Source organism: Chrysochloris asiatica, unplaced genomic scaffold (genome assembly GCF_000296735.1).
Source record: "Chrysochloris asiatica unplaced genomic scaffold, ChrAsi1.0 scaffold00056, whole genome shotgun sequence".
NCBI lineage: Eukaryota > Metazoa > Chordata > Mammalia > Afrosoricida > Chrysochloridae > Chrysochloris > Chrysochloris asiatica.
Window position 1 is genome coordinate 12,022,419 of NW_006408574.1, and position 11,669 is coordinate 12,034,087.

The following is an 11,669-nucleotide window of genomic DNA, read 5'->3' on the forward strand; positions in this document are numbered from 1 at the left end:
TTCCAACCCATAGCGACTCTGTATAGGATTTCCAAGGAGCAGCTGGTGAGCTTGAACCACTGACCTTACAGTTCAAACACCTTTGCAGTGACGCATTAGCCCACAGCGCCACACCAGGACTCCTGGCCATATATGTAGGCTAGTATAATTCTAACAAAAAGAGCTGCCATGACATGTAAACTGTTTGTTTAGCCAGTCAAAGGCAACACTGATAATGGAACAATGCCGATTGGATTGAGTATTCTCATTCCTCTTCAACACACTCTGAATCCAGGGAACCAAATTGCAAGGCCATTTGGCGGCAAGACAGAAAAATGGACCAACGTGAAGACGTTCTTCAAACTGAAATGCTTTTATTAGAATACTAACAAATGCAGATAAAAAACAGACACAGATAAAGAGGAAAAACACCCAGAAATGCTACTGCAGATTAGACTAGTTAGGAAAAAAAATATGTCTTCAGTGTATAGAAAATGTAAACATTTGCCCTGGGATTTCCCACAGATGGCTCAGCCCACAAGGACTTATTTGGAACAAAAAACATGTCTATCGAGTCACCGGCAAGCCGCTGCAACGTCAGCAAACTCTCTACGTTGAAAGTTAAAGTTTCTAGCACACCCAGAATGTCCTATGCGAAAAACTAAATGGCTTCCAATCAAGGCCACTTGAACATCAACTTAAACATCTGGGCCCAGAGGAACTGAAGAAAGATCAGCTTCCGCTCACTGTCCCTACTATACTGACATTCACCTTGGCAGAGATCACCAAAATATACATAGTATATAAAACCCCCTACTTGAGCCTGGGGTGGATGATGAAATACTTCTTAATTATCAAAAGCTCCAGAAAGGCATCAGGCCAGACACTTGAAACGAGGGAAGAGAGAACTACGAAGAGGCCCTCTTCTGTTCGGAAAACGGGGACTCGTAAACCTCCATGGGTGGGCACGTGCACACCAGGTGCTGGTCTCCATATATGTCGTCAATCCTGGCAATGGTCGGCCAGAACTTGTTCTCTGGTTTCACGAAGGGCTGTGAGGGACAAAAGATGGAGGTTTTTCTTGGGATGGAAGAGGAGGCTGTGAGGATGTGTTCATAACCTAAAGCACCATTAGCCCAACGATGACTCAAGATGCTAAAGGCCAACCCTGTATTGCTACCAAAACAACCCCCATTTGTCCCCCAGCCTTACTCCTAGCTCAACAGGCACCTCCTCAGCTGGAGACAGCAGGAAACAGTGACCCATGTGACAGGGCCTCCTCAGTCTCCCAGGCATTCCCCACCCTGCCCCAGTTTGTGACTGGGGTGGAGACTCTGGAAGCCAAGTCCTTGGTTCCACATTTCCCACCATGGCTGTTCCCATGTGGCTGCTCTAACGAGGAGACCATGCAAGTGGGAACTCCTCAGTGCACAAGATGGCCCCCCACACACGCAGGACCACTAACCACACCAGATGGCACACTCAGCTGCTGAGGAAAACTTACAAGTGGGAATGCCGCCGCTTCTCTGGAATACGGCCGGTCCCAGTGGGAGGATGTGACGCAGGTCAGGGAGTGTGGAGACATCTGAGAGAGACACGTAGATGGAGGAGGGTCAGAGGGGAGCTCGGCCTTCTCCCTCCATCCTCCTCAACCAACGAGCTTCTGAGGAAGCCCATGGGAAGAGGAATGTTTATGTTTTGTTTCAGATTTGGAGGGAGGTATTGATTAAAGAAGGAAATTATGAGGTAAATAGGTAAATTGCGATATATTTCAAATATCATAAAGTTATGGTAATAATAAACACATGTACCACCTGCATAATTGACTCAACATTGGGTCCTCTATGTTTTCAAAATAATAAAATATTACAGATACATTTGAAGCTGGGGGTCTACCTTCTTCCCAATGGGAATGACAATCCTGGACTGACTGTTTACCATTCCTATGATTTGGTAGCCCGTGTGTGTTGTTGTTAGGCGTGGTCCTGTCTGGTGTGACGCACAGCAGCCCCATGTACCATAAAACACAACACTGCTAGGCCTTGTACTATCCTCACAGTTGTTTCCGTGTTAGCATCTGGTGTTGCAGCCACTTCGTCAGTCCAGGTCTCTGAGGGTCTTCCCCTTTGTCACTGACCCTCTACCAGGCATGACATCCTTCTCCAGGGACTGGTCCCTCCGAACTATGACAGACGAAGGGTCTCCATCCTCACTTCTAAGGAGTATTCTTCCAAGACAGATTTGATCATTCTTCTGGAAGTCCATGGTAGAATTCAGTATTCTTCCCAAACACCATCATCAAGAGCATTCTACAGTCTACATACGTATCAAGGTGCACTCACCGATTAAGCAGGAGGTAGATGGTTCGAACCCACCTGTGGCTCCATGGGAGAAGAGACTTGCAGATCTGATTTCCCATAATGATTACAGCCTAGGACACTCTGGGGTAATTCTACTGTGTCACATGGTACTGCCAGAAGTCAGAATCAATTCAGTGGCACATATCAACTCCACATGTATAGATTAGTAAATAGCATATAGCATTTACTACCTTGGCAGGTTTTTAACTTTATATTCGCCTATAAGTATTGTTCTCCACAGGCTTTTGTAATTCAACATCATGTTGAATTACATTTTAAAGAGCCCCGGAGGCTAAGCACTGGACTGCTAACCACAAGGTCAGTGGTTCAAACCCACAAGCTGCTGAGAGATAGTTGAGGATATCTGCTGCCATAATGATTTAGGGTACGACCCCTCAGATGGATGCCTAGATCTAATCAGAGTTGTGGGGCTCCAACCAGACAGAAAATGACCAGGGTTGGGAAGAGATAGGATAACCCTAACAAACATTTCTGCAGCGTGGTCATAAGCATCGCCAAACACTCATGCCAAATACCAATCCCATGTTCTAAGAGGGACCTCACAGCTCCAGGATAAGAACCTTACTTTTTACATGGTTTATGAGGTAAATATATAAACTACATTTGCGGTATCATTTTACTACGTTGCATCAAACAGAGACACAGGATCATAAAATTCTCCCAACTAGAGTAAGGCCCTCAACCTCTTCTTCTTCTAGTAACAAAATTGGGGCATGGGACGTGGACAGCACCTATAACCAAGAGACAAATCCTAAATCACGCAAAACACAAGCAGATCAGAAAACAGCTACATTATACCTGAGTGCCCAGCTGTTAATGTTCAGTAAGATAGAAACTTCCAAGTCATGGGCCACATCTTCTCAGAACTGACTTGTTCTGGGCAAGAATGGTGGCTGTGTGCCGTGGAGTTGGTTCCAACTCACAGTGACCCTGTGCAGGGTTTCCAAGGCTGCAAATCTTTACGGGAGCAGAAAGCCTCATCTTTCTCCCGCAGAACAGCTGGTAGTTTCAAACTGCTGACCTTGCGGTTTGCAGCCCGATTCATAACCACTACGCTACCAGAGAATATCATCTTTTAATAGGAATTCTAATGGCGGTGTGGCGGCTCTGTAGGGTAAGCACTGGACTGTGAGCCACAAGGTCCGTGGTTCAAGCCTACCAGTTGGTCTGCAGGAGAAAGACGAGGCTTTTACTCCTGTAAAGATTTACAGCCTCAGAAACCCTACACAGGATTGTTACGAGTTACAACCAACTCCAGAGCACTAAACAACAACAACAAAGAGTTTTCAGGGACTGCAGGCACACTACTCATGTACCATGTGCTACCCCACGGGACACTCCGGATGAAGGTCAATCCTACTCACCTTCAGTGGGTTGATCCTGGGGTCGATGCGGCCCTCCTCGATGTCAGCGATTTCTTGCCTAATACTAATCATGGCGTCGCAGAATCGGTCCAGCTCTGCTTTGTCTTCCGACTCTGTGGGCTCAATCATGAGGGTCCCCGCCACAGGCCAGGACATGGTAGGGGCGTGAAATCCTGTACGTGGAGGAAGGAAATCCACACCACCAATGTGAACCAACTACACTGGAATGAAAAGCCCTTCCCCCACCTAATTTAGCCTAAGAAAATCATCAGATATATTTGTTAATGTATATATGCTTCCAGAACTGTTTATGGAAGAAAAACTTAGGAAACAATATCTATTCAACAATAGGTTAAGCAGATTACAGAACACCTAAACTGTATGCTGGAGTCCTGGTGTGGCACTGTGGGTTAATGCACTGGACTGCAAGATTAGTTGGAACTGCAAGGTCGATGGTTCAAGGTCACCAGCCATACCTTAGAAGCCCTATACAGGGTCGCTATGGGTCAGAACCAACTCAATGGCACTTAACAACAACAACAAGATTAAATTCTGTATGCTGCCATTCAAAAGCATGTATTTGTGAAATTGAATAAACATTTAAAAACATTTAAGTGATAAAAGCAAGCTACGTAATGATAGTATCCCATTTTTATTTTTTTAAAATAGTATTTTTATGTGTGTATACTTGGCGACCACCACTCGTCAGTCAGTTTGCTGGACTGTGGTTGCCTGTGTGTTGCTTTGATGCTGAAATGTATGTCAACGGTATTTTAAATACCAGCAGGTATACAGGTTTCGGAGGAGTTCCAGACGAAGACAAAATAGGAAGAAGGAGAGATGGACGCGTTCTGAATGGCTAGCCACTGAAACCCTTATGAATAGCCACAGAGCAGTGTCAGATACAGTGCCTGAAATTAGCCCTCAGGCCGGAAGCTGCCTCATCAAATTAGAGTTGACCATGGATGCAGTAAAGCTTTCAGGACCTTCATTTTCTGATGAGGCCCAACTCAGAATGAGAAGAAACAACTGAAAATATCCAGTAGTAATTGGAACATGAAATATACCAAGTATGAATCTAAGAAAATTGGAGGTCATCAAAAATTACATGGAACACATATCCATTTAAGATCCAAATCCAAGGTGTTGTTGTTGTTAAGTGCTATATAGCGTTTCCAAGGAGCACCTAATGGGTTTGAACCATTGACCTTGAGGTTAATAGTCCAGTGTTTATCCTACAGGGCCACATCAGGACTCCAAGGCCTTAGTGGACTTAAGTGGACTGGTATTGGCCATTTTGAATCAGACAATCATATTGTTTACTATGTTGGGAATGACAAACTGAAGAGGAATGACATCACATTGATCTTCAGAAAGAGCATTTCCAGATCCATCTTGAAGTACAACACTGTCTAGGATAGGATAATAACCATACACCTAAAGGAAGACCTGTTCATACCACTATTATTCAAATTTACACATCAACCACTAAAGCCAGTGAGGATGAACTGGACGAATTCCACCAACTTCTTCAACCTGAAATTGATCAACATGTAATCAAGATGCACTGACAATTACTGGTGATTGGTAGGTGAAAGTTGGAAACAAACAGGAAGGATCAGAGATTGGGAAATATGCCTTGCTGATAGAAATGTTACTGGAGCTCACATGATAGAATTTTGCAAGACCAATGACTTCTTCATTGCAAATACCTTTTTCAACAACATGAAAGATGACTATACATCTGCACCTCACAAGACAGAATACACAGGGATCAAATAGACTACATCTGTGGGAAGAGACGATGGAGAAGTTCAACAGCATCAATGAAAACAAGGTCTGTAACTGCTCATGAGCAAGCTCAGGCTGAAGCTGAAGAAAATTAAAACAACTCCATAAGAACCAAAATAAGACCTTGAGTATATCCCAACTGAATTTAGAGACCATCTCATGAACAGATTTGATAAATTAGACACCAAGGACCAGAAGAGTTACGACATGACATCAAAAACATCACACATGAAGAAAGCAAAAAAGGTCATTAAAACGACAGGAAAGAAAGAAAAGCCCAGACAAGTGAGTCTGAAACTTGCTCTTGATTCAGAGAAGCTAAAATGCCTGGAAGAAATGAGGGAGTGAAAGAGCTGAACAGGAAATTTCAAAGAGCAGCTGGAGAAGACAAAGTAAAGTATTATAAGGAAATGTGCAAAACCTAGAGTTAGAAAACCAAAAGGGATGAACATGTTCATAATTTCTCAAATTGAAAAAACTGAGGGAAAAATTCTAGCCTTGGGTTGCAATATTGAAAGTTTCTATGAGCAAAATACTGAATAGTGTAGGAAACGTTACAAGAGGGGAGGAATATACAGAGGCATTGTACCAAAAAGAAGTGGTTGATGTTCCATTATTTCAAGATCAAGAGCCAATAGTATTCAAGGAAGATCTATGAACACTACACTGAAGGAAGATCTATGAACACTACACTGAAGGTATTGGGAAACCACAGGCTCCAGGAATTGATGGAATACAAATTGAAATGTTTCAACAAACTGATGCAGCACTGGAGGTGCTCACTCAATTCTGCTACAAATTGTATAAGACAGCTAGATGGCCAACAGACTGGAAAGGATCCTTATTTGTTCACATTGCAAACAAAGGTGACCCACTGGAAGCTTGGCCAATCTGAGGAAGCCTTTAGCCTTTACAGTGAACACAAGCTGAAGGTGTTTCTTTTCTAAAAATTTTCACATGTCGCCTAGAAAGTGAACAATAACACCATGGGGGGACTCACTCTTTAGAACAGCCAACCATGTGCAGACCAAAGCCTCAGCATTGGCCCGGGGTAAAGTTCAGAAGGCAGAGAGGAGCCAGGAAGGAGAAGGAAGGGGAAAGGAGCACAGAGAGGAAGAGAGAAGAGTGCTGTTGCGTTGTGAGAACTGTGAGCAATGTCACAATTCAAACGTGGTACTTATTGTTGAATGGACAAGATGCTTGGACTTGCTATGTAAGCTCTCACAATAAAAAGTGATTTTGAAAAACAGAAGTCCTTCAGCATGTACATCATTAACTAGATTTAATCGGTTGGGCATATTTTTAGAGACAATTGGTTGTTATGTGTTGCTTAGTTGATTCTGACTCAGTGTCCCCACAGGCCAGGGTAGAAGTGCCCCAGAGCGTTTCCCAAGCTGTAATGTGCTGTCCTGGTGTGATGTTGCAGGATAAGCACTGGACTGCTAACCGCAAGTTTGGTGGTTCAAACCCACCAGTCACTTCTATGAAACCCTACACAGGGCCACTGTTGTTAATAACAATAATTGTTTATGGAAGCAGACTGCCCTCTCACTCTCCCAAGGAGCTACTGATGGGTTCAAACCATTAATCTTTTGTTTAGCAACCTAGTGCTTAACCACTGCACCACTAGGGCTCCTTTGAATAAAATTTATGTACAGGGAAATGCTTGAGTCAGGTTACTATGGTGCCAATATGTCTGGCCTCTTTCTTGGGGCTGTGGTTATGGATCGGAGGACGAGACATGGGCAGCTACATGAAGCCCCAGGACCCTCTGGCTGCCAACATCCCAAGTCCTCCTAAAAGGGGTCCCTTCAGAAGTCACTCACCATAATCCTGGAGCCTCTTGGCCACATCCACAGCTTCAATATTTGCAGACTTTTTGAAGGGTCGTGTGTCCAAAATAAATTCATGAGCCACATAACCTGTTCAGGAAAATGATTTCAGTTTAAGATTAGCATCTGGTTTTCATTTTTACCCAAGGAAGTGAGTAGATAATTTAGCTTTGTGTATATTACCAATGAGGACGGACAAGCCATTGGCACCTGGTCAGTTTATAGTTACCAATAAAGACTTTGTGTGCTCTTCTTACAGACCAAGCCAATTTGTTCGATTCTGGGTCCACAACACACACCCATTAACGACAAGGCCAATAGGGGATGAGACTTCGGAGCTGAGACACTATGGGAACATTCCATGCAGCTTTCCAGAATCTGTCCCTGCTCTGAGGACCTCAAATCTGCTTGTGACAGTTAGACATCTCTGGTAGCATAGTGGTTACAAATCGGGCTGCAAACCACAAGGTCAGCAGTTCGAAACTATCAGCTACTCTGCGGGAGAAAGATGAGGCTTTCTGCTCCCGTAAAGATTTACAGCCTCGGAAACCCTGTTCAGGGTCGCTATGGGTCAGAACCGGCTCGACGGCACTTAACAACAACAACTCCTCTTGTAAAAAAAAATTCCAGAGCTAAAAACCCATTGACACGGTTTTCAATATCAAATAGTGTTTCTTTTGTATGTGTGTGTACAGATATATATAGAAAGCATCTATCCAGAAGGATAAGTACTAGATCATGAGGTCAGTTTGAACCAGAAGGTGCCAATACAAACCCACCAACTGCTCCTCACAAACCCTACAAGGGTAGCTATGAGTTGCAACCGACTTGACGGCACTTAACAACAACGATCTATAAGATACAGAAAATGTATGTGATTCTTCCAAGGAGCTTTTGAGGACCAGAAAGAGGGCACAACAAGGGTAAACCAAAGTCTTCGGGGTCAGCTGGTTTTTTGGAGAACGATGACTCTGCGGAACACCTCATAGCATCGATGAACCTGGGGACCATCAGGCTGAGTGAAGTCAGTCAGTCACAAAAGGACACATATTGTATGAGACTACAATTCTAAAGTCAAAAATAGGTTTTCATACTAACAGAACCATTCTTTGATGGTTATGAGGGGAGAGAGGGAAGAGAAAAGTAGACACATGCTAACTCGGGTGATGGGAAAGGCAGTATGTCAGATACGCTCACTTGGAATTTAAAAAAAACCAAGACTGCCTCATTTGGGTGAAACAGTCACTTCCCCAGCGTGAGCTACTGACCACCAACCCACCATCAAGAACAAACCATCAAGTGAGTCTATGGTTTGAAAACTAGAACTTTCTTTCCCAAGACTGGTGAAGACTCTCCAAGCAAAGTATTGATTCATGAGACAGAAACCTTCGCCTTCTTAATATGAGAAAAAAGGCCAGACAGGCTACTTGGGAACTATCAGTCACTGAAGAAAATGCTGTGGAGCACAGTTCTCCTCTAACACACATGTTGATTCAAAAGCCACTACTGCTCCTTCTCAGTGAGCATTTCTGACTCAGCAATGAATCCTCTAGGAGACAAGCTGAAAAGATGGAATCTCTCCAGCTGCTGACAAAAATAGCTCCAGTGATTATTGGTCTGTGAACTGCTGTTGCTAAGATCAGGAATCATTATGAGAGAGTTGGTCTGTTTTGAAAATAAAAGCATAAGAATCTGAGACTTTGACTGTTTTAAACATGCCTCAAATAATGATGCAGGAGACACGAAAGCTTCATGTTTCTTCTTTGGAGCAACTGGTAGATTCGAACTTCTGATCTTGTGATTAGAGCCCAACATACATCTCACAATCCTATCAGGGCTCCTATAGGTAACTGGGGAGAGGGAAGGTGCCTACAAGGAGTGGAGAGTTGGAATGGCCAGCGGACGAGTCACAGACAATTGAAGTCTCATCAGCTGCTATATTCAGGAAAGCTGAGTGAGAATACAGGCATGCCTCGCTTCATTGTACCTCACAGATACTGCATGGTTACAAATTGAGAGTTTACGGTAACTGTTGTGTTGAGAAGGTCTTCTGGCACCATATTTCCAAATGCTTACGCTCACTTCATCTATCCAGGGATTTTAAATGTCCTGCTCCCTCTTCCTGGAGCCCAGTCTCAATCTCTGCCCTTTCTACTCTGAGCCTCCAGCTACCATCCAAGACTGAGTGCATTCTTGTGGGAAGGGAAGAGTGATGGGCTGACTTGTGTCCCTAAAGAGATATGTTAAAGTTTTAACCTCCTGAGCATGTGACATGTGATTTATTTGGAGAGAGCCTTTGCAGAAGTTATCAAGGTAGGACGAGATCACACCAAAGTAGCGTGGCCCCTAATCCAATGACAGGACACACAGGCCACGTGGAAACAGTGGCAAAGATTGGAGTAATGTGTCTGTGAGCCAAGAGAGGCCAAGGATGTCTGGCTACCACCAGAGGCTGGAAGACACAAGAATAGAGCCTCCCTTAGAATCTTCCCAGAAGGCACGGCCCTGATGACATCTTGATTTTGGACATAGGACCTCCAGAACCGTAAAATTTGGGTTGTTTTTAAGTCATCTAGCTTGTGGTCCTTTGATAATGCAGTCCCAGGAAACGAATTCAGAAAGCTGACAAAGCTCGGCTCACGTAGATGGCAGGCGGCAAAGGAGAGAGAAGACCAGAAAGAACCTTCTAGACAGAGCTTTGTCAACAGCTGAACTTCATAAACCAGCCAAGCCCTGCCCAGCTTGGCCCAGCCCAGAGGCCCCATCACCACCACCACCAAGTGGTTTGGAAAGAACATTTCCAAGTGAGGTTCAGATGTTGTTTTCTAAGTCCATAGCCTGATGCTTTCCAATAGAACCAGCAGTGAGAATGCAACATGTGTCTCTCTACTTGAGCCCTGGAAGGGAGGTAATGTCAACATCGGGGCTGTCACAGGCCAGATGCCAGATGTTTGTCTTCGTGTTTTGTTTTTAAGGAGAAAGAGGTGCAAATGTTCCAGGGCATGTGGGGAGTCCAGACAGTCCGCAGCAGAAATGGTCTAAATGGACGGGTGGAAGAAAGAGGTCATGTTCACGGAGTAGGTGTTTCAGCTGAAAGGCTGAAAAGCTAGCTCGTCACAGGACGACAGAGGAGAGAGGAGAGAGAAAACCAAAGTGCTCTGGCAGTAAGGTTGCCCCCACCCCCATATGTGTCCATTACCTTCCGAGGCTGCAGAAGACATGGGAATGTGTTATGGAAAATTAAAAACAAGAACAAAAACTGTTGTCACTCAGTTGGCATCGACTGATGAAGACCCCGTGTGTGTCACAGTAGAATTGTGTTTCCCAAGGTTTGCTTCTCCTTTCTCCCCACCTCCCCATATACGGTTTTTTCCAATGGCTGATTTTTCATAAATAGATCGAAAACAATCTACTCTCTCCAGGAGCAAGCTAATGACCCAGAACTCTTGGCTGCTGCCCTGGGAATGAGGTCAGGTGGGCAGGGGCCTGACCAGGGATTGAGTGCCCAGCCCCTGGGGCCATGTCCACTTCCAAAACAAGGGCACCAGGAAACCCCGTCAGAGAGCAGAGCTGGGACTGTCTAAGGTAAAACACCGATGGCCATTTAAGAAACAAAACTCCAGTAAAACACTGGAATACTAACAAAGGGGTCTCTTTCCTCTAACAGGATCTGTTTGGACTCAACATTGAGTTTTGCCTCCCACAGGTTTACAAAGCTTCAATACACCTCCTTTTAAAGCCTATCATTTACAAGCAGACCAACCTGGAGTAGCTAGAAGAACAGAAGATGCTTCTTGAAAGAAAGACCTACAGGAAAAATATAAAACAACATAGGCAGACCGACTACTACTACAAGAACAAGCAAGTTGCTTGCCCAGGAAACATCAAGGCAAGTGGTCGGGTCCCCTCAGTGCAAACCCCCTTCCAAGACTAAGACTCTGTGGGAATACACGCTGTGATTGGTGACCACGCTCGACACCGATAAGGGGAAGTGAGGGAAAAACAGCAATGAAATGGTGAGCTAAGCCCTACAACGTTCAATAGACTTCTGTGAATCCGGGTGAAGACCTGGTTGGCCAGCAGTGTGGCAATACCTGGGGACTCTTGGGCCCAGAGTCAGTGACATAGCCACAGAGGACTAGAGTGGACAGTGAAGTGTCCAGCTGATAAGAAGAGAGAGCATATGCATAAGAACACCCACACTTGCAGTAATACCCACTTGTCCTGGCTTCAGTGACTGGATGATCAGAGCTCAACCAGAAGTAAAAAGAAGAGGAAAAAAAAAAAAGTATTCTCATACAATTTGATAAACTTGACCTACA

The 11,669-nt window shown here is 44.5% G+C and overlaps 1 protein-coding gene across 1 annotated transcript in view; it reads right to left on the bottom strand.

The window, feature by feature from the left end:
- Window positions 1–799: 799 nt before the first annotated feature.
- GLDC (glycine dehydrogenase (decarboxylating)) overlaps window positions 800–11,669 on the bottom strand; it is a 114,673-nt gene continuing 103,803 nt past the window's right edge. The window contains exons 22-25 of the mRNA XM_006863763.1: window positions 7,342–7,437; window positions 3,725–3,897; window positions 1,484–1,564; window positions 800–1,031 (exon numbers count right to left, since the gene is read on the bottom strand). Coding sequence (XP_006863825.1) covers window positions 888–1,031; window positions 1,484–1,564; window positions 3,725–3,897; window positions 7,342–7,437 — 494 coding nt within the window. The 3' untranslated portion in view covers window positions 800–887. The remainder of the gene's footprint in view (window positions 1,032–1,483; window positions 1,565–3,724; window positions 3,898–7,341; window positions 7,438–11,669) is intronic.